Genomic DNA, 22879 nt, shown 5'->3' on the forward strand with positions numbered 1-22879 from the left:
GTATGTATTGGGTTAAATACATTATTAACTTTGATTTCACCTCTTTCTTTTGCTGGATAATGTTTTATGTGGCTCACATTCTATTTCTACTGGACAGCACTGTTACAGGTACCATTTCTGTATTTCCCAGAAGCCTCCAAAGCCTTCTTCTCTTTGTGCTTGTCCCCATATTTGTGTTCCCTTCAAGATGTTCTTTCCTAGCCTCTCTTCCTGGGAAGTTGTGCCCTTCCCAACCTCAGTCCTTTCTTCCAGACAGCCAGCTGTCAGCTCCTCGCTCACTGCCTTTTAGCAGTAGCTCTTATGGGTTCATATTATCTAACAGCTGTTTGTTTGTCCTAGCAGTCACCAATCACCAGCTCCTAGAGGTCCAGAGAGTGTTTATGTAGCTTTCTATCCCTAGCCCTCTGTCACTTCCCAGGTCACCAAGTGAACTTAGGAAGGCATCTATTGAATGAACACAATAAAAGAAAGATTATATGAAAGGTAACTGCTCGTCCAATGAGTTACGTAGAAAATGATTATTTTTAGGAAGTCCGAGGAGAGAAAGACTGTTTTCGCTCCCGCTATAGCCCCTTATTCGGCAAATGCGGTGGGGAGAGTGTGAGAGAGGAGACAACATTCGCCAAGCCTGTGAATATGGTGCATCTGGGGAGCTCTCGGTCATTCTGTTTGCTGATGAAGGAGTGTAGTCCGGAAAGAGAGCCAAGGTGGAGATGGAAGCAGGGAGTGAGCAGCAAAGGGAGCTGCGGGGAAATAAGGGGCAGAGTCCGCACAGGATTATCGTGAGTCTGGTTTCACTTGGGGGGTGACGGAGAAGGGCTTAAGGGCCACATCCAGGTTGGTCGTGCGGTGTGCACGACTTTGTCTAATGCTGTGGCTGTGACTTTATCCTGATGTTCAACAGAATCTGAAGCTGTTCCAGAATCAGCTGTGTTCTTGGCTTACAAAGAGTGACACAGTGGTTAAGAGAATGGACTTTGGGATCTGACTATCCACCAGCCTGGCTTTGTGAGTTTAGTCAAGTCAGTTAACCTTTGTGGCCTTCAGTCTCCTCGTCGGAAAAACGGTAACATGCCTACCTCACAGGGATGCCACGAGAATTAAGTGAATGGTGAAATGGAAAGTTTTAGTTTGGTGCCTCACTCAGAGCAATTCCTAAATATATCATTGGTACCACTGAGACTACCTTTCCCACCTTCCTTTTGTGTTATGTTCTTCCTAAGTGCTAATGAGTGAAAATGAAAAAGGTAGTAGTGATATGCCCAGACCAGAGTACGATTAAATAGAAAAGGCTTTTGGGATCTGTTATAAATTTCTCTAAGGCGAGAAGCCTGGTAAATGGCTGGAACAAAGTAGATAGATAGATCCATAAAACTGTAAGCTGGTTCCTAACAGTATGTGGTTCAATAATACGACATCTGCTAAACAAATTTTGTATTTACGGGAAAGCATATCACAAGCACAGACTATTAATAACATGCTCCCTGAGGTACTTCTTAACACATGATTTGAGAGCGTTGTGTGCATGAAAACATGAGTGGAATCTTTTCTTTCTTTTTTAAAAAATGTTTTATTTATTATTTCTGAGAGACAGAGACAGAGCATGAGCAGGGGAGGGGCAGAGAGGGAGGGAGACACAGGATCCAAATCAGGCTCCAGGCTCTGAGCTGTCAGCACAGAGCCCAATGTGGGGCTTGAACTCACAAACTGCGAGATCATGACCTGCCAGCCACTTAACCCACTGAGCCACTCAGGTGCCCCAAGTGGAATCCTTTCTTAGTTACATTTGCATACTAAACAAATCCAAAACAGTTTGTGAAAGCACAGCTAAACATCAGTTATAACCTGCATCCCTGGAATTGGACCATCCCTCTTCAGTCTTGAATGTTTAATAGTAAGTTTCAAAGAAAATAAGTCTGATAAAATAAGTCTGAGATGAAGAATATTTGTCTTAATGTTTCAGTTCTTGTCCCTTGTCTTTTATAAAAAATCATTCTTTCAACAATTACATTTTCAAATACTTTATGATTCCGAGTATCCTACAGGGTGTGTAATATCAAATGATATATATGGGAAAATAATTTTTAAGGCGCAAAACCTTCATACACAGATGAAAAGCTCTTCTCTAATCCGTACATTTGCTAAGTCTAATTTCGGGGTGCTTAATTTTCTTGCTTGTAAGAGGTGGGACATGAGATTGCTTCCTGATGCAGTTTCAGGACCCGAGAATACCGCCCTCCAGGCACCTGGTCGGTGGGCTCCGAGGATAAAAGACCCCAGAAGATTGAGTTTAGCCGGTTAAGCCGCAGTCGGCTCAGCAGCCATGCCTCAGTTTCCTCGTTGTAGCTCCGGATGTCCAGTGACCCGGCTCAGCTCCAGTCCTCCCAGCCTGGCCGGAGGGTCAGCCCAGTTTAGTCCCCGCGCCAAGCCCCGCGCCCCCTCACCAACCGGACGCTGACCAGGCAGGGGACCCCGGCTTCGGCCCCTTCCTTAACGCATCACCGGGCGAGGCCCGGGCTGCAGGGGCGGGGGGGTGGGGTGGGGAGTGGACTTCAGACGGGCCAGCGATCGCTCGGCCCTCTGCTGCCTCTGCCTGTCAGTTGCTAGGCGCCGGGGAGGCACAGGCGCTCCGGGAACGGCCGCGGGGCGTTCTGGGATAGCGGTGGCCCGGCGCTCTTCTGCTCGTGCCTGCCAAGGGCTAGGGGCCGGAAGAGCGCAAGCACTCTAGGAGCAGGCGCGCGGCATGCCGGGACAGCGGTCGTTCGGCGCTCGGTTGCTCGCGCCTGCCAGTTGCTAGGAGCCGGGGACGCCAGCCTCGCTGCCGCGGCCTGCGAGCGGCGATGGAGCCCGGGAAGGTGGGTGCGAGCGGGAGGCTCGCGGGGCAGGTCCCGGGGTCGCCCGTGGGCCCGGAGCGCACGGTTGTCGGCGTCCCGGCCTCCCTCCCGCCGCGGTCGCGTCGCGTGTTGGGTGTTGTAGGAGTTGGTCCAGGGCGGGCTGTGGCAGGGTGTGCGCGTCGCCGGGAGCCAGGTGGTGGCGTGGACGGATGGGAGTACAGAGCCGTGGACTCTTGAGTGATGGGACGGTGTTGCTCTGCGGGGGGTCACCCCCTCTTCCTCTGACCTGCGTTAGCAGCGTCGCGCCCAGCTTCCGAGGGAGGGAATGCAGTGAAGTGGCTGGAGTTTGAATTCTGGCTTCTCTACTTCCTTGCATGATGTCTAGAAAATGACTTAACAGGTCTTATTTTGCAGTTTATAAAGTTGGGACATTAATAATAGCAACTTCATAGGTGTTTATGAGGAGTCAATGGGATTTTGTAAGAAAAGTGCTTAGAATGGTGCTTAAAACAGTGTTACACTCGGTAAATTTTATTTTTCTTGTGTATTGATTCCTGAACAGTAAAAGATGAGGGTTTTAGTTTGCATGCATTTCCTACTTTTCCTTCTTTCTCTTATTTTTGTTTTTTCCTTTATCATTTACTTCTGCAATGTTAACATGTTTAAAAAAATTTTTTTTAATGTTTATCTTTATTGTTGAGACAGAGAGAGAGAGAGAGCAAAAGCGGGGGAGAGGCAGAGAGAGAGGGAGACACAGAATCGGAAGCAGGCTCCAGGCTCTGAGCTGTCAGCACAGAGCCCGACGCGGGGCTCGAACTCGTCAGCTAGGAGATCATGACCTGAGCTGAAGTCGGAGGCTCAACCGACTGAGCCACCCAAGCACCCCTTAACTAGTATTCTTTATATCTATTTTGTGTTATGTCAACTTTAGATAGTATCTTTTGACTTTCCATTGGTTAGGATTAAGAAGTTAGTATCCTATGCTACCCTCCATCTATTTTAAATTCCACCAACTTCCTGACCACTGTCATCTTCCATACCATTCTCTTATATTTTCATAAGTCATTCTTAACCTGCATTCTCTGATTTGTTTGTAGGTTGATTTTGAAATAGAAAACCAATCCACACTGTAATACATGATTAATACATGAGTAGTATTTACTGTAGAACTTAGTGGTGTGAATGCACCAACAGAGAAAGTGCAGTCGTGTATCCCTCAACTCCTGCTGCTCAAGGAACTATGTTCCTGGCATCAGAGTCACTAGATCATATTTTCTTACTTTCAATTAATTGTACCACACGTAGTTTACTTCATATTTGGAGCATGTCTTTCTTAAATGGTTCTTTGGTTTTCCTGTAATTTGTATTTGCCTTCTCTTTGACAAAAAAGAACATATCCCCTTTTTCTTAACCTTATCACTTACATATTTTAGCTTATTAATCAGTCATATTATCTGTTTAATAAAATCTGCTTTAAAAGATTCTTCTCAGAGTTCTCTGACTTCTGTTCTAATCACGGCTAATTTTTTTCTAGACCTTTTCAAAGCTATTGTCTGGGAATTTCTTTTATGTGTAATTCTGGGTTAGGTCTACTGTTTTTTTGGATCCAGTGTCATCAACTTTCTTGAAATCCCCCTTTCTCCCCTGGAGTAAATCCTCAAGTACCTTTTTAAATGAGAGTATGTAGGAAGAAAGTCTTTAGTATACTGATACACTTGTTTGAGACTTTAGCTTAGCATAGAATTCTAGGATCAGAATTAATTTCCCTGGGACTTTGAAGGCATTCTGCTTTCACCTTCTAGCAACCAGTCTGGCTGATGAGATATTTTTGTAAGTAACATTTTCTTTCTTTCCAGAAGATTTAGGATCTTTGTGGTGTTCTGAGCATATATGGCAATGTGTTTATTTTGGGTCTTTTTTTCATTCATTATTTTTGACATTGGATTTTCCCTTTCAGAATGAAAACTCAAGTCTACCTTTACTTCTAGGACACTTTTTTCTTTCTTTCTTTTTTAATGTTTCATTCATTTTTGAGAGAGAATGTGTGTGCTCACGTAAGGGAGGGGCAGAGAGCAAATCCCAAGCAGGCTCCTTGCTGTCAGTGCAGAGCCTGACATGGGGCTTGATATTACAAACCATGAGATGATGACCTGAGTTGAAATTGAGAGCCAGTTGCTTAACTGAGCTAGCCAGGTGCCCCCAGGACATTTTTTTTTCTATTCTGTATGTACTTCTTTCTGTTTTCTCCATTCTCTCTGGAACTCTGATTCAGCTGTTAGATGTTGAATTTGTGGCACATATTTCCCATCTCCTTGACTTTATGTTTTCTATATTCTGGTTTCTGCAACTTTAATGTTGACTCCATCTACTTAATTGTTAAATCTAATTTAATTAATTAATTTTGAAAGCAAAGAACTTTTATTACTTGTTACAAGTAAAGGGCTGGGGAGCATGGTCTCCCCTTGGGGCAAGTGCAGGAAGCTTTTTTAAATTTTTTAAAACTAAAAAAAAAAAAAAGTTATTTCCCATAGAGTTAACATACAGTGTTATATTAACTTCTAGCGTACAATATAGTGATTCAACAATATGTTAACATACAGTGTTATATTACATACAGTTATAACATACAGTGTTATATTAACTTCTAGTGTACAATATAGTGATTCAACAATTTCATAAATTACTGAATGCTCATTAAGACAAGTACACTTCTTAATCCCTGTCACCTGTTTCACCCATCCCCCCCCCCACCCCTCCCTCCTACTAACAATCAGTTTGTTCTCTGTAAGTTAGAGTGTTTCTTGATTTCTCTCTCTTTTTTCTCCCTTTTGCTCATTTGTTTTGTTTTCTAAATTCCACATATGGGTGAAATTATATGGAATTTGTCTTTCTCTGACTGACTTATTTCACTTAGCATAATACTCTGTAGTTCCATTCATGTCCTTGCAAATGGCAAGATTTTATTTTTTTTATGGCTGAGTAATATTCTATTGTATATGTATACATCTTTTCTTTTTAAACTTTTTTTAATGTTTATTTTTGACAGAGAAAGACAGAGAGAGAGAGAGAGAGAGAGAGAGAGAGAGAACATGAGCAGGGGAGGAGCAGAGAGAGAGGGAGACACAGAATCCAAAGCAGGCTCCAGGCTCTGAGCTGTCAGCACAGAGCCCAATGTGGGGCTTGAACTCACAAACTGTGAGATCATGACCTGAGCCGAAGTCTGACGCTCAACCTACTGAGCCACCCAGGCATCCCTCCCACCATATTCATCAATCAATAGACACTTGGGCTGTTTCCATAATTTTTATTTTAAATAAATATTTTAAATAATGCTGCTATGAACACTGGGGGGGGCATGTATCCCTTTGATTTTTTTTTTAATTAATATTTCTCTTTTTTTCTTTGGGTCATTTTCTTTATTTTTTTTTTCTTACAAGATTTTATTTAAATTCAAGGTAGTTAACATACAGTGTAGAATCGGTTTCAGGAGTAGAATTTAGTGATTCTCACTTACATATAACACCCAGTGTTCATCACAACAAGTGCCCTCCTTAATGCCCATCACCCATTTAGCACATCCCTCACCCACTTCCCTCCGTCAACCCTCAGTTTGATCCCTAGAGTTAAAAGTCTTTTCTTTCAGGGTTGTTTTCTTTGTTTATTTTTCTTGATTCTTCTCTTTCTTATGTCATTTTTTTTCTCAAATGCCTGACTGAGTTTTCATATTTTTGAATGAAGCATCAGATTAATTAAAGTTAAGTGTTTTGAATAGTAGGGGTTTGCTTTGCTCGTTCCCTCCGAGTCCTTTCCCAGAATTGTTTGTAAAACCCTTGTTCTTAACCAGTGAGTTAGGATTCCAGAGCATGGAGATTCCTCAGGCTCTTTACTTCCCCAAACATTTAATTGTCAGACATGTATTTCCCTATTAGATCTTTTCTCTCTGCTGGCTTTCTGTGATCTTGGATGACAGTTCACCTAGTCGATCACATTTTGCATTGCTTTGGATTATTTTGGGGGTTTTCTAATACATATTTGTAAAATAAACATTTCAAAGTAGCAAAAGCAGCTACTGAATACCCATATTAGGTTCTCATTTGCAAGTTGGTCATTAACTTTTTAGGAAGTGAATCTCCTGGTCATTAGAACTTAGTCATGTGATTATTAGAGTGCTGAAGAATTAGCGTATTTTGTTCCATAAAGTCAAGGGAAGGATAAAGCCTTCATGAAGTGATTGGAATAAAATTGTACTGGACTTTTTGATGTTGTTTAATTTTTTTTAAGTTTATTTATTTTGAGAGAGAACGCAAGTGGGGAAGGGGTACAGAGAGAAAGAGAGGGAAAGAGAGAATCCCAAGCAGGCTCCACACCATCAGTGCAGAGCCCGATGTGGAGCTGGAACTGACAAACAGCGAGATCATGACCTGAGCTGAAGTCAGACACTTAACCGACTGAGCCACCCAGGCGTCCCGATGTTGTTTATTGTAACTTTACCATGTACCAAGCTCTTCTTTGGGTTTGTGTCAGTATGTTTATTTGCTGACATCATAGCTGTCACTAACATTACAAGTTTTGTGTTCTTTATTTCTGCTAGGATCATACCAGGGTTCAGTATTGTGTAGTTATTCTTAGAAAACTAAAATTTAATGGCATGTTTGCTGACTACCCTGATAAGGGTAGTGACAGTTTTCAGTGGCAGTTCTTTAAAAACACTTTAGTCTGCCTTGCTTCCAGTGTTTATGGCTTTTATTTATTTCAGTGCCCAATGAAAATTCTAGAAATTTCTAAATTTTTCTGTTACATACCAAGTAATTGGTCATGTGTGAGTTTATTATTGTCATGAAATTTATTAATCGTAGCTTGAAATGTGTAAACATATATATGTAGATATATATGTTTATATTTAGGTTATCCTTAGAAGAAAATAAATTTCTACTTTCTTTTAAATGTTGTCATGAATTAGGAATCGCCATGTTCCAGCCATTCACTTAATGGTAACTGCTGTTAACTGTTCAGACAGGTGTGGGGCTATTTCATTCTGTTTTTCGAAAGGCTGCATGTTCTAGGGCAAGTACACTGGGCTCTCTGAGAATGGTCCTCACTAACCCACTTACAAGGTTCTCCTGCATGAAGAGCCCTAACATTTAGCAGCTCCTGGCAGCCTAAGGCCACATCCCTGTGGTGGCCCAGCCCCCCGGGGCTGCCGTCTGGCAAAGCTCAGGGCGGTGGGAAGAAGGGTCGTTTTGCCAGCACTTGGATAGGCCTGCCTCTCCTTCTCGTACATTTGCAGTTGTGCACCCTTCCTCTGTCCCTTGGAGACGTCCGTGTGTGTCTGCAACCCAGGAGTATTTCTCCCTAGGACCTGAGAGCCATCCTGGAAATGGAACCCTCAGGAAGGATGAGGCCTCTGTGGGAAGGTGGGCTGCTGACTTGCACAGCTGCCTGCCTGCAGACACAGCCAGCCTGGCTGCATTTACGCAGACCACCCCTGGGTGATTTTCCCTGCCCTGGCTGCTCCTTTCAGTGCTCCCAGCGCCCCCTACCCCCCACCGTGGGAATGGAGCTCGGCTACCCCCTGCTGTCGGTGGTTTGTCTTCGACCCTCTCCCTACACTGCTGACCTGCAATCCACTCCAGAAGGAACTCAGTACATTTTGTGGTTATAGTATACTTTGGCTAGAATCTTAAAAGTGATTGCTTTGTATTTATTTCTAATTAGCATACTTATGAACTCTTGTGAATGATTTTTCTATTTCCCTAATTTTCACACCAAGATTTTTGGTGGCTTATCCATGAATAACTATTCGTTTTTCATTTGTACTACATTAGCTTTGAATCTGAACCTTACAGGGGTGCCTGGGTGGCACAGTCGGTTAAGCGTCTGACTCTTGGTTTCAGCTCAGGTCATAATCTCATGATTCGTGGGTTTGAGCCCCACATCAGGCTCTGCTCTGACCACACAGAGCCTACCTGAGATTCTCTCTCTCCCTCTCTCTCTGCCCCTCCTCTGCTCTCTCTCTCTCAAAATAAATAAACTTAAAAATAAAAAATATTTAAAAAAATCTGGACCTTACAAAAATTTTACCTTTTTTTTTGGTACCCTCAAAGCAGTGTTTCTCAAAGGGAAAATAAAATAATCTGGATAAATCTCTCTTGTTGTCTACAGAAAACATCCTTGAGCAATTTGCTTCGTGAGTTTCTTTCATTATTCAAATATGTCTTGCACGTGGCAGGTGAACTGTATATGGGCCTATGGAGGAGTCATGTTGCTGTGTGCTCAGCCCCTGACAGGGGCAGCCTGCCAGGCAGGGACACTTCAGGGGAAGCAGGGACACTTCAGGGGAAACTGCTCCATTGGCAGCTAGAAATGTTGGGCGGTGGGACTAGACATTGACATGGGGCACTGGGTGGCATGGGGAAAGGTGGGGAGTGTGTGTTACCTACTCTTATGAAGTACTCAGAAGAACACATACTATAATCGTTTATAGGTACATTTAGACTAGGGAGTAATTAAAAAAAAATTTTTTTTAATGTTTATTCTTGAGAGACGGAGAGAGAGAGAATGAGTGGGGAAGGGGCAGAGAGAGAGGGAGACACAGAATCTGAAGCAGGCTGCAGGCTCTGAGCTGTCAGCACAGAGCCCGACGCGGGGCTCGAACTCACAAACCGTGAGATCGTGACCTGAGCCGAAGTCGGACGCTTATCCGACTGAGCCACCCAGGTGCCCCAGGAGTAATTTTTTTAAAAGTCTGTGTTACTAATGCCTTTCCTTCTAGTAGGTAGTAATTTCTTGCACGTCAATGACTAATTGCCATTGACTTACATGGCCTAATAAAAAAGCAGCTCACTAGAGCGGCAAAATTCGTTTTTTAAACTTTAAAAATTCTAACTTTATAATTTTCTTTTTAGAGAAGAACGAAAGATGATACTTGGAAAGCAGATGACCTCAGAAAACACCTCTGGGTAACACGTTTTAAAGATTTGGGTTGGGGTCCTTTTGGACCTTGGATGGTTTCTTGGACAGTTTTATTTGGTTTTCAACACAGCCTAACTTTGCTTATGTGTGGCTCATTTCAGAAGCATTCTCGACTCAGAGATAAAGCCGTACGGTTAATAGCTCTGGAACTGTGGGGGGAACGGGGTTGCCCAGCCCCGCGTCCCACCAGCTCCATCAGGTTTCTGTTAGGGTTCAGGGCGTGTGCCATGTGTGTCTGTGCATGCGCGTGTTAGTGTGCACTGTGGGTGCGTATGTGTCTGTGTGTGTGTGTGGTATGTTTGCATGTGTGTATTTGTGTGTGCACGTGTGTGCGTGTGTGTGTCTGTGTGGTGTGTGTGGAAGGGGCTTGGGCTGTGAAAATTAATTAAAGGAAAAGGGGGTTGGGAGGCCAGCACTGGGGGGGCTCAGGCACCACCACTCCACTGTCCACTGCAGACCCGACGGGAAGAGACGCGCCTTGCACGTGATACTATTTTGCCAGCCCGGCAGGAGGAAGGGAGGTCTCCTCCTGCCCTGGCGACAGCTCAGCTCATGAGCCGCCACCACACTTCGGGCTCCCGGTTCACCCCAATGGGCTTTTAGGTTATAGCGGCCCCTCCCGGCTCCCCCTTTCCTCTGTGAAAGAGCCTCCTCTCCCTGTTCTGCAGAATCACCTGTGGTTTTGCCACAGCTTAATTGTCCCAGGCTGCAATTCTCTGCCGTTCCTGAAGAAACCCATTTTTGCTGGTAAAATTACTGGGGGTTTTATCTTTAAGATTAATGGGTTGAGATCGAGACCTCCTGAGAGTTTTATGAGGGAGAGTGTCCTTGTTCTTCGAGTGGGACCCAGGCTGTTGCTGTCTCAGAGACTTTAAGACACAGCTACAGTATGCCTTTCTTTTTCTTTCTGTTCGGTATAGTATTTCAGATTTGACTTGCCAGCAAAAGTGAATGTCCCTTGTGAACGGGTGCCCGTTGCCAGTCGTAGAAATGCTCCATCGGGTTCCGCTTACCGTGGCCTCAGAGACGCGTCTTCCAGGCCCGTCTTGCTGGGATGGAAAGCAGGGGAAGCTAGCGTGAAGACACCTCAATGAGCAGGACTCACATTCCGGATTCTGCTTTCTTTCTCTTGGTTTAGGCCGCACACTCAGGGAATCCCAAGGGAGATAAGAAGCACAGAGGAAAAAAGCTTCGTAAGGAGTCAGAAGTGGACTTCCCTGAAGACAAAGAGCAAAGGCACAGGGACCCGGACCGAGACACCACGCACAGAGAGAGGCCTGCTGAGAGAGACGGTCACGCGTCCAGAGAGGACCCTCGTGGGGACAGAGACCGAGAAAAGCCGAGGGAAAGGAAAAAGGACTCCAGAGACCGGGACAGAGAAAGGCACAAAGAGAAATACCGAGAGCAGGACGCAGAGAAGTCTCACAGTCGAGGAAAAGACAGGGACAAGGACAGAGAGCGCAGAGCGAGGAGGGAGGAGCTGAGGCAGACGGCCCAGCACAACCTGCTGGGCTGGCAGCTCCCGGAGCCGGCGGAGCGCAGGGCGCGGGCAGGTGCGTGTCTCTGCGGCAGGCGGCCCCGCTTCAAGCCCCCCGTTCGCTGTGTCTTGTCTGCATTTCTCCGTAAAAGAGCTTCCTCGGAGCGGTTGCTCACTCATCATTGTGTTTTCTCTCGTGCTTTTCTAGACGGCTGAGCTGGGGCCTTGAAGGCGTAGGCCTCTGGTGTGTGTGTGTCCTTTTCGCTGTTTTCTTTTTGATATTTTAAAAACCCATTCAGTCAGTGAAAGGAGTAACACAGTTTCTCATTTGCTAGAGTTTTACTCTTGAAACTCATTAGATCACCCAAGTAAAGCTGAGTCTACATTGTAAATAAACAAATATAGTGCTTTTTATTTATTCATTTATTTTTTATTATTTATTTATTTTTTTGACGTTTATTTATTTTTGAGACAGAGAGAGACAGAGCATGAACAGGGGAGGGTCAGAGAGAGAGGGAGACACAGAATCGGAAGCAGGCTCCAGGCTCCGAGCTGTCAGCACAGAGCCCGACGCGGGGCTCGAACTCACGGACCGTGAGATCATGACCTGAGCCGAAGTCGGACGCTTAACCGACTGAGCCACCCAGGCGCCCCAAAAATAATGCTTTTTGATAAGAATACCTCAAAAGTGTCAGTTTTATTGTAAGTAAGATTTAAATGTTTTTGTCTAAATTCCCAGGATTCTAAGGTGAAGGTGCATGCCCCCCACCTTAAAATGGAAGTATTGTATTTTTTAAATTAAACTAGCTGACATAAACAAAAAGGAACATATTTATTACTATTTTTTAAAATCATGTTTTGTTTTTTTTTTAAGTTCATTTATCTATTTTGACAGACGGAGCATGTGCACACACGAGCAGGGCAGGGACAGAGAGAGAGAATCCTAAGCAGTCTCCGCGCTGTCAGCACAGAGGCTGAGGTGGGGTTCGATCTCACGAACCGTGAGATCACGACCTGAGCCAAAATCAAGAGACAGACACTCAACTGACTGAGCCACGCAGGCGCCCCACAGAAAGGAATATATTTAAAGAATGTGTAGGAATTGTTAGAATCGTCAGGAAGGCTGGAGATCCTGGTTCCGAAAAGGATGGACACCAGGCCCTTCATTCCTGTTCGTGTTGCACGCTGTCGCCTTCTGCCGGGCCACTTCAGGTGTCGGCACACAGCTCAGCAGCGGTGCAGCTGTCGAGGCGTGAGTGCATTTTTGTTGGGTGAGGTATACCTAGGGGTGTGCTTACGGGTTAGCGGGTTCACCACTCGGTAAGTTTAACAGCAACTATCCTATCCGTTGCTTCTTTTTAGTATTATTATATTGATGCTCTTGGTATTTATTTCTAACAAAATCTTTTTTGTTCTCGCATCACTCTTTTGTGGTTGCTACCTGACCTTATTTCTTCAAGGCATTATCGATACGAGTAATCATACGATTAGACTGTTTGACATTCCCTCCCCTTCCTTGGCGTTTCCGGGCCCTTCCCATCTCCTCTGAGCCTCCTCTTCTGGGAAGTGTGGCCTTGCTCTTTGGGCTACCTCATCTGCTCCCTCCCTCTGACTGCATCTTTTCTCATGATTTTATACACTTGTCATCTGTTCCTGATTTCCAAGTTTTGGTCCCCAGCTAGGTTTCTTCCCTGAGTTCTGGGCTTACACATCCTCGTGTCCTTTGACATCTGATGGATGTTGCAAACATAATGGGTCCTGACCTGAGCTTCTCAAATCCCCACAAACCCTACTTCCCCAAAGCCTTACCCATTGTAGTTGATGCAGCTGCACCCTTCCCTTCCTCGGGTTGGAAAACCCAGGAGTCACTCTGACCCCACTCTGTCCTGCAGGCTCCCATAACCCGGCCCCTCTCTGCATGCCGCACCTGTCTCCCTGACCCTGTTTGGATCTCTTGTATTCCAGGCTCCTAGAAAAGCAATCAGTGCTCCATAAGGACTTTCTTTCCATGTTCTCTTTAATTTTGTCCTCATCTTTTAAAATGGTGATTCTCTTAATTTTAAGCCTAATGACTGTTTTTGTTGTCTGTACAGATTCAAAAGTGAAACTCTAGTTTGACCAGCAGGGAGAGACCTCAAATTGTGGGTAGGGGTGGGTTCTCCTCACCACAGGGGCCTCCCCCATCCCCCATCCACTGTGCCCTCAGCAGTGGGCTCCAGGAGTTGTGGAGCTGGTGCAGTTCCCGTGGCATCCCTGAGGCAGGCATTTCTTTCTTTGCAGCCAAGCACTTGGTGATGGCCCAGCTTTTCTCCATGGACTGGGCTTTGCTTCCCTGGGTGCTTCTGTCAGTGACCAGGAACTTAGATGGCATGTGTATTTGGGCTGGTGCCCCTCTTGAATTTCCAGCGGGGCTAGTCTCATATTTTCCAGGTTCCCTCCCTGGCAGTTGGCATTGTGATTTCCCTCTTTAGCCCATTTTAAGTTTAGATTCTAGAACTTTCCATTCTTTTTAAAAATTTTCTTATTTTTGAGAGAGAGAGGGTGCATGTGTGTGCAAGCAGGAGAGAAGCTGGGGGGGGGGGGTAGAGAGAGAGAATCCCAAACAGGTTCTGTGCTTATCGCAGAGCCCAATGTGGGGCTTGATATCATGAACTGTGGGATCATGACCTGAGCTGAAACCAAGAATCAGACGCTCAACTGATTCAGCCACCCAGGCACCCCTGGAAATTTCCATTCTTGATACTGGAGGATGTGTTTTAACTGAAGAATCTGTTTTCATAGGTGTTAATATGTAATATATAATAAAGTAACATGTACAGTAGAGATTGCAGCAAGATGTTGGAAGATCATTTCGATGTGCGAAAGTTTGGAAATGTTGAAAATATGTTCCATTTTTGTAGGCAGCAAAGCAAGAGCGGAAGAGAAGGAGAGGAGAGACGAAGGCTCTGAATGGGGGGACGAAGAGAGGGAGAGGCGGTACCGAGAAAGAAAGGTAGGCCGCAAGCCCAGGAGCGGGTGCTCACGCAGGAGTGTTAGAAACAGTTTGGGAAAGTGTCGGAACAGGATTCAAGGTCTGAGGAAGTTTGCCTCCGCTTTTCCCTCACACGCACGTGTTGTTCTTCCATTCCAAGAGACGTACGAGGTGATTTTGGAAAATTTAGGAAATCCAAATAGTAAGAAGGAAATAAAAACAAAGTCCACCCAGAGACAATTATTGATAGTATTTAAGTATTTGTCCTGATAGAGTAGGTCTATGTACGTATTTGTGTGCATGTGTGTGTGTATACACACGTTTTCTTCACGTGGAGTTTTACTCTTATGAACTGTTTAAACGATACATTTGGAGCAGTTTTCTAAGTCCCGTTTCTCTATAATATTATTTTAATGGCTGCATAATATAACAGTCAATGACATGGGTGTGTCATAGTTTTCTTGGCACATCTGCTCTTTTTGACGCTCAGGTTGCTTCTGGATTTTTTTACTGTAAAGACATGCATGGGGTAAAGTCTTTCCGTTTATTCATAGTTATTTTCTTCTGATTAATTTCTGGAAATGAACTTGCTAGATGAGAGTAATGTAAACTTACTCCATCTGCTCTACATAAAAGCTGTAATTAGCTGTATCGTCAGAGTGTAATTCCCCGTGTCCTAGGCAGCCGCTGGACACGATCATAATTTTTAATCTTTGCTAATTTGATCCAGAACAAGGGAGCACTTCTGAGCATTTTATGAAAGCGTTTCCTGCCCTCTTGTCAGTTATTCCCTGTGTGCATTTGCTTCCTTTCCTAACAGAGCATCTTATTCTGGGAGGACTTTAAAGATGAACTCCCTGCTAGTTACTTATGTTTCCACTTCTGTTTTGAATTTTTTTCATGGAATCTTTGTTTTTATAAGTAAGTTCAAAGTTATGAGGTAGTCAAGTTTGTCTTTATAGTTTTGGTTGTTGATGTAATGCTTGGAGAGCCTTTTCCCCACCAGCATTATGTAAGTAGTGCCTGTGTTTTGTTTTGGGTCCTTATAATATTTTTTACCCCTTAAGTTTTTAATCCCCATAGAATTGATCTTGGTGACGGGTGTGTGGTAGTAATATAACTTTACGACCGAGGAGTTTGCCCATATGGTTTCTTTAGGAAGGTTGTCCTGGCAGAGTGAGCAAAGTGGGTGGGAGTCGGGTGAAGGGGAAGAGTCGGGGGGCCGCTGAGCGGCCATGGGGGGTGGTGGGAGGGGGGACCACAGGGACAGAGCCCTCCGCCTGTAGAGTGAGCGGTGACAACCTGTTGGCCCTGGTGGAAGGAGAAGGGCATTTCTGTTTGGGGTCCTGGTGAGACATCTGATGATGATCCTAAAATTGTGAGCTCGAGCCGGAAATATGACCCACCCACAGCCTGTTCTGCAAATAGCCACGCGTCACCATGGGACAGTGTCACCCGTCGTGGTTTGGGGGTTACAGAGGTGACTAGACAGTGGTGCCCAGTTTTGAGAATCTCCCTGTGGGGGAGCAGACACGTGAACTGCCAGGGACAGGGGCTGGCGGGCACATGGTTCTCTGTTCACAGAAGTCACACATCTCACAGCAGGGAGCGTGGGTCGGTGGAGCTCAGGGTGCAGTCAGAGTTGGGGAGGTGGTGACAAGAATGACCAGGAGAGGCTGCAGAGGAGGGGGCACACCTGCCGCGCTGAGGGGTTTGCACGTGGGTTCCACTTCAGGGTGAAGGTCGGTGTGCTCCGTTGCCCCTAGCCTGTGGATTGTGCAGCCGACAGCAGGTATTTCCTTCCAGAAGCACATCTTCACGGTCAGGATGGAGGAGTGAGCGGCCGCGCAGCTCCCCTGCCTTCATCACAGCAGGTACGAAGGCCAGCGGCCGTGTTCGTGTGCTGACGCAGTTTTCCGTGGGTCCCGTTCACAGCTGCAGTACGGTGACAGTCAGGACAATCCTGTTCAGTACTGGCTTTACAAAGAAGGAGGCGAGAGGAGACACAGGAGGCAGAAAGAAGCAGATCGAGAGCGGAGACATCGAGAAAAAAGCAGCATGAGGGAAAAAAGAGACAAGCACTCAAGAGAAAAAAGTAACTCGTTCTCTGACAAGGAAGGGGAAGACAGACACAGAGAGAAGCGTCACAGGGAAGGCGCTCGTCTCGACGAAGAGAGGCACCCCGGTGACACGGGTAGAAAAGAGAGGTCGTCGAGAGAGGAGCTGAGGAAAAGAGAGTCCAAGGTACCGTTTCTGACGCTTCGTAGCCTTTGTAGCCATCCCCAGGTCACCACTCTTGGAGAGGAGGTAGATCTCCGTGTGGCCAGATGATAAGACCTGTTGCTGAGAAGTAGTAACCTTGGTAAAGACGTGATTCAGTCTGTGCAGTGTGACCAACAGAGACTGCTGACCTACTAGAAAATAGGAAGTCACGTTTTCTGATTATATCGTGAAGGTACTTTTAACATCTATTCAGAAATCTATCATAAAACTGAAATTTTGAAACATTAAAAAGACAGATTTTTAAATGGCAAGTAAGTGAATAATTTAGCAAAACGTTTGAATCGGAATTAATAGTATTAAGTTTACAAAACAAAGCCAACAGGACACAAAAATAAAACCATTGCTTGCAAAGGGCCTGACGCTGCAGTTGCTTCATATTTTCCCATACTAATTGCATTTTTTGTTCTCGTGTGTACACTGTTTGCTGTGCTGTTTTTCCAGACTCTGAAGCAAAGCGATTTCATTCTCCTGCCTCTTGGCAGTGCTGCCTGTCAGGTGGAAGCGAAGCGAGGGGCAGGTGGTATGAGTCTCGGGGCCTCAGGCCTTCAGGGGCACAGACTGTGGTGGCTCAGCCAAAGCCTGGGACTCTGACTGACAGGTGCCCGTCCACCAAAGTGTGTCTGGTGGAGGAGTGCGTGTTAAGGATGTCCCAAAACACCTTTGCAGTCGCTGCCTGGCCTCGTGACCATCCCAGCTGGCTCTTTGCTGAGTGCGATAAATCAGCCTGGTGCCTGCACCTTCTGGTACCTTCGCCAGCACCTTCCCTCACAGCGGGACTGCACCCCTACCCTGTCACCTGCAGCCTCCACCCCTCATCAGAACGCTGGTCATGTTTCTTAGCAGTTGTATGACAGGAGCAGTTTTATTAACCATGTGTGTATGTGTGTATCTCAAGTCCCTGGACCTCCCTTGGATCAGCCTCACTGTGTGTTTACATTCTTAGCCATGTACTCATGTCAACAAGCTGAGGGAGGCAGTAATTGAGAAGGGACCCTCACTGAGAGGTATTCATCCCTCTTGTGTTTTAAATCGCTTTCCCCAGGGGCACCTGGTGGCTCAGTTGGTTAAGCGTCCGGCTCTTGATTTTGGCTCAGGTCATGATGTCATGCTTCTTGAGTTCAAGCCCCATGTTGGGCTCTGTGCGGACAGTGTGGAGCCTGCTTGGGATTCTCTCTCTCTCCCTCTCTCTCTCTATTCCTCTCCTGATCACACTCTCTCTTTCTCTCAAAAATAAATAAATGAAGTTTAAAAAACATTAAAAAAATTCTTTCCCTAGATTAAAATCTTTTTAGTGTGTTTTTCTATTATTTTATTATGAACGTTCTTAAACATACAGCAAAATCGACAAGTTTCCACCACCTAGATCCTACCACTAACATTGTATTGAACTTGCCTATTTTACGTTCCCTAGATCACATCTAGTTCCTAGAAACAACCTGTTTGTTTCCCCACAGAAATGCCTTTTTGAGACTTGTCACAGTATACACATCTGGCCTAAGAAATGGCCCCATGTTAATAAAACCACTGCCTTCAACAATGCTCTTTCCATAAGGATTAACATAATAATTAGCCCCAGGAGAGACTCTTTTGACAAACTTCTTTCTTTTCAATAATTTGTTCATATTTGTGGACTGGCCACTGTGTGATGGCCTTTGTTCTATGTGCTGAGAGCACAGCTGTGAACACAAATTTGTATTTTTGTGGTGTTTAAGTTTCATTGGAGGAGCCGTACAATAAAGAAAGAAATAAGTAGACAGTACATTAGAAGCGATTAGTGAGCACTGTGTATTTAACATTTCTCTTTGCCGTGACTTTCAGGCGCTCAAAATATGCTTTTTAACTTAGTTACTATGTTAGCCTGGTGATTGATGTAATTTCCGCTGAGGTGACCATCAAGTACAAGGGCCAGTATTACTAACTGTGTAACAGGTGTGAGCCAGGACCGTTCCCGGGGGTCGTGTTCTCCGTCATTCTCTCTACTTTCTCTGTATGGTTTTTGGTCTGTTATTTTAACTGTGTGTGACTTTTATTGTGTGCCTCCTCCAGTTTCTCTTTTTTGTTTTTAAAGTAGGCTCCACACCCGAGGTAGGGCTTAAACTCACACCCTGAGATTGGGAGTCATGTGCTCAGGGCGCCTGGGGAGCTCAGTCTGTTGAGCTTCTCACTTTGCTCAGGTCAGGATCTCACAGTTGGTGAGTTCGAGCCCTGCATTGGGCTCTCTGTTGTCAGCACAGAGCCTGCTTCGGATCCTCTGTCCCCTACTCCCTCCACCCCTCCCCTGGTCGCTCTCTCCCTCTCAAAAATCAATAAAACATTTTTAAGAAATTAAAAAAAAAAAAAGGTTCTCTCCCTCTGCCCCTCTCCCCCACTCACGTGCTCTCTCTTTATAAAATTAAAATATAAAAAGAAAAAACGAGTTGTGTGCTCTGCTGACTGAGCCAGCCAAGGGCCCCCATCCTCTAGTTGTTTTTGTTTTTTTAAAGTTTATTTTGAGAGAGAGAAAGAGAGAGCATGAGCATGAGCAAGCAGGGGAGGAGACAGGACGGGGGTGGGGAAGAGAGAGAGAGAGAGAGAGAGAGAGAGAGAGAGAATCCCAAGCAGGCTTTGCACTGTCAGCTCAGAGCCCGACTCAGGACTCGATCTCATGAATCACGAGATCATGACTTGAGCTGAAGTCAAGAGTTGGACGTTCAACCAACTGAACGACCCAGGCGCCCCACTCTTTCAGTTTTCAGGGACGAAGAAGGCATGCTTAAGCATAATAACTATAACAGTGTCTTCTAAAGGTAACTGAGCAATATTGACTTATCTACCAGAAGAATCCCGTGGCCCTAGCCCTCTATTAACCACTGCTGAACATGGACGTGCTCCTCTCTGCTTTTGGGGTAGTGACTTCAACAGGTCCTTGTGGGCATCTGTTGCTAGCCAGAACCCTCCTGACCAGCCCACACAGCTTGGGAACAAAGCACTGAGCTCATGGCTACCTTTTCTTTGTTTTCTTTTTATCTAGATAGCCATTAAATCATAATTTTTTCCTACCTAGAACTACTGATTTCATTTTCTCCCCATTCCAATGTATTTAGTAGACTGATGCCAGACTGTTCTTCCTGTTAAACATGTAATTATACTTTTCTCTAATTAATTTTGGAAGAATTTTTAAATACAGGAAGAAGTAAAAAAAAAAATTTATTCATGATCCCAGACTCAGAGATAATCAATTTAATAGTAAATATGTATATACTTACAATTCTTTTCCTATATGAAAATGAACTTTATAAATGAACTTTATAAAAATGCAAAATTAGAGTCATGCTATTTTTTCTCTTCATTCTGGAAAATAAATTAAAAAAAATTTTTTTAATGTTTATTTTTTTTGAGACAGAGACAGAGACAGAGCATGAGCGAGGGGGGGGGGGCAGAGAGGGGGAGACACAGAATCGGAAGCAGGCTCCAGGCACCAAGCTGTCAGCACAGAGCCTGATGTGGGGCTCGAACTCACGAACCGTGAGATCATGACCTGAACCAAAGTTGGACACTTACCGGGCCGAACCACCCAGGTGCCCCTGGAAAGTGATTTTTAACAACTGGATACTTAATGGCCATCTGGTATCCTTTCATATGGTCATAACCTTATTTATTTAACAAATAACCTAATATTGAACATTCAGGTTTTTTGATTTCATAAATATTCTGTGACGAACAGATTTAAAACCTTAATACATGTCTTTGTTTTCTACGAATAATTTCCCAGAAGTAGAATTTATAGGTCGAAGAAAGTATTTGAATATTTTTAGCTATTTTTAAGGCTTTTGATACATGTTATGTATTGCCCTCCAGATTGGCTTCCTTAGTGAGTGATTTAGTCCTGCCTTCCTTCTGCTCTGCACTCTTCAGGGATCAGTCCCCAGGTCTTGTAAGCTTTCCCTGCCCTAGGGAGGTACTCCCCTCGTCCCCTGGGGTCTTGTCACCAGCCAGCTCTCCCTCCAGACCCCCCACCCTGCAGGTCTTGCTTCCTGCCCACGCTTATTCAACAGATGCCTCTCTCGTTTCAGTGACCTACCTGGATATGTTGGTTTGCAATCTGATGGTTTTAATTTTATTTTTATAGATTCTCTTAATTCAAGAGAAGATTGTTTACATTCTCTTTTTTGTAGGTAGATGGATCTCTGAAGTAGCCACATTATGTTTGAAAGTGCATAATTTTAAGCAGTGCAAGGGACCAGTCAGATTTATCTGAAAGTAATATGAAATTGATAAGTATAAATTTCTTTGACTTACTGAGGTAATGTATCATCACCTTTTAGTACACCTTTTCTTATCTTCCTTACATTAAGTATACAATTCACTGAAGCTAGCTGGTAAAAACATACTTTAAAAGATTAGAGATGCTTTTGTGGAATTTTGAGTCCATGCTTGTTTTACAGAGTTCACTAATTACAGTTAATTTACTGTGATCTATTAATGAATGTCATGGAATTTTCTGTTCCATAGGACAGTGAGCACAGAAATCGGGGTGCAAGTTCAAGGAGAGATCCGACCAGCAGCCAGGAAGGATCATGCACTCTCTGGTGACTATTATGTGCACTGTGCTTCTTGAAGAATGCTTTAAAATGATTTTTTCTTACCGGTCCTGATTATAGCCAGTAAATGAAAGTGAAGTATGGGTATACTCATGTACTCCTGATACAACCCCTCCAAATTATATCCTAGGTGCCCTGAAGTAGCTAGGAAACTAGTTATAAATTATTTGTCTTGTTTTGCTTTTTTAACATCTGCTCATACGAACTTGGAAAGTTAGCGCTGACTTTGGAGTGCGAGCGTGTGCGTGGGGGGGAGCCTCCGCCCTGTGGCACAGCCGGAGAGGGCGGGGCCGCTGCAGGCGGGCTCCTGGCACCCTTCCCTGCCAGCAGGTGCCCCCTGGCCAATGTGTATAAGTCAGAGCACAAATCAAATGTGCCTTCTTTGGCTTTGTAGCCTTGGCGAGGGCCAGGGTGCAGGCACCAACCTGCTGGAGTGGCAGGCCTGCCCCCTCTTGGGACGTTGGGTCGTCCTCCAGAGCCTTTTCTCCGCTGGTGAGGGTCTAAGGAGGGTACCTATTTTGTGTGGGTGTTGTGAAGGTTACGGATTAGAGTTTGTGTGTAAAGTCTTGTTTTGTTTGTAAGCTCTAGAGTTTTTAAAAGTTTTTATTTAAATTCCAGCTTAACACGCAGGGTTATATTTTATGTTAAATTCCAGTTAAGATACAGCGTTATATTAGATTCGGTGTAGAACACAGTGACTCAGCACTTCTGCACATCACCCGGTGCTCATCACAAGTGCATCCTCGTCCCCAACACCTGTTCCCCCATCCTCCCACCCACCTCCCCTCTGGTGACCAGCGGTGCGTTCTCTGCTTTGTCTCCGTTTCCTGGTTTGTCTGTCTCTCTTTAGGAGAAAAGAATTTGTTTCTTAAATTGCACATGTGAGTGAAATCATGTGGTATTTGTTTTTCTCTGACTGACCTTGCTGACTCCCTAGCTCCATCCGTGTTGTTGCAAATGGCAAGATTTCATTCTTTTTTATGCCCAACCAAGTAATATTCTTGTGTGTGTGTGTGTGTGTGTGTGTGTGTGTGTGTGTGTGTGTGTGTGTGTGTATCACATCTTCCTTATCCATTCATCACTTGGTGGACACTCGGGCTGTTTCCATATCTAGGCTATTGTAGATAATGATGCTATAAACATCAGGGTGCATGTATCCCTTTGAATTAGTATTTTTATATTCTTTGGGTAAAAACCTAGTAGAGTCATTGCTGGCTCTTACGGTACTTGTGTATGTAGCTTTCTGAGGAACCCGCACCCTGTTCTCCACAGTGGCTGCACCAATTCTCGTTCCCGCCAAGAGCGCACGAGGGTTCCTTTTGCTCCACGTCCTGCCAACACTTGTCATTTCTTGTGTTGTTGATTTGAGCCGTTCTGACAGGTGTGAGGTGATAACTCATTGTAGTTTTGATTTGTATTTCCATGATAATCTGTGATGTTGAACATCTTGTCGTGTGTCTGTTGACCATCTGGGTCTTCTTTGGAGAAGTGCCCATTTTTTATTTGGATTATTCATTTTTCAGGTGTTGAGTTTTAGAAGTTCTCTGTATATTTTGGATACTAATCCTTCATTCGCTATGTCATTTGCAAATATCTTCTCCCATTCCATGGGTGGCCTTTTTAGTTTTGTTGTTTCCTTCATTGTGCAGAAGCTTTTTATTTTGATGAAGATTACAGATTAGAGTTTGTGTGTATGCTCTTTTTGTATGTAAGCTCTAGATTTTAATTTGTTCTCTATGACAACCATATTTGGTAATTCTTT

The 22879-nt window shown here is 44.6% G+C and overlaps 1 protein-coding gene across 5 annotated transcripts in view; it reads left to right on the forward strand.

The window, feature by feature from the left end:
* Window positions 1–2766: 2766 nt before the first annotated feature.
* The window catches only part of DYNC2I1 (dynein 2 intermediate chain 1), a 57358-nt gene continuing 37245 nt past the window's right edge, over window positions 2767–22879 (forward strand). For 4 of the 5 annotated variants that reach the window (XM_042976751.1, XM_042976756.1, XM_042976762.1 and 1 more), the window contains exons 1-6: window positions 2767–2855; window positions 9740–9793; window positions 10945–11359; window positions 14184–14275; window positions 16190–16498; window positions 21029–21105. In XM_042976751.1, coding sequence (XP_042832685.1) covers window positions 2841–2855; window positions 9740–9793; window positions 10945–11359; window positions 14184–14275; window positions 16190–16498; window positions 21029–21105 — 962 coding nt within the window. In that variant the 5' untranslated portion in view covers window positions 2767–2840. The remainder of the gene's footprint in view (window positions 2856–9739; window positions 9794–10944; window positions 11360–14183; window positions 14276–16189; window positions 16499–21028; window positions 21106–22879) is intronic. The other variant, XM_042976769.1, reaches the window with a different exon arrangement.

This window comes from Panthera tigris, chromosome A2 (assembly GCF_018350195.1).
Source record: "Panthera tigris isolate Pti1 chromosome A2, P.tigris_Pti1_mat1.1, whole genome shotgun sequence".
NCBI classification, from domain to species: Eukaryota; Metazoa; Chordata; class Mammalia; order Carnivora; family Felidae; genus Panthera; species Panthera tigris.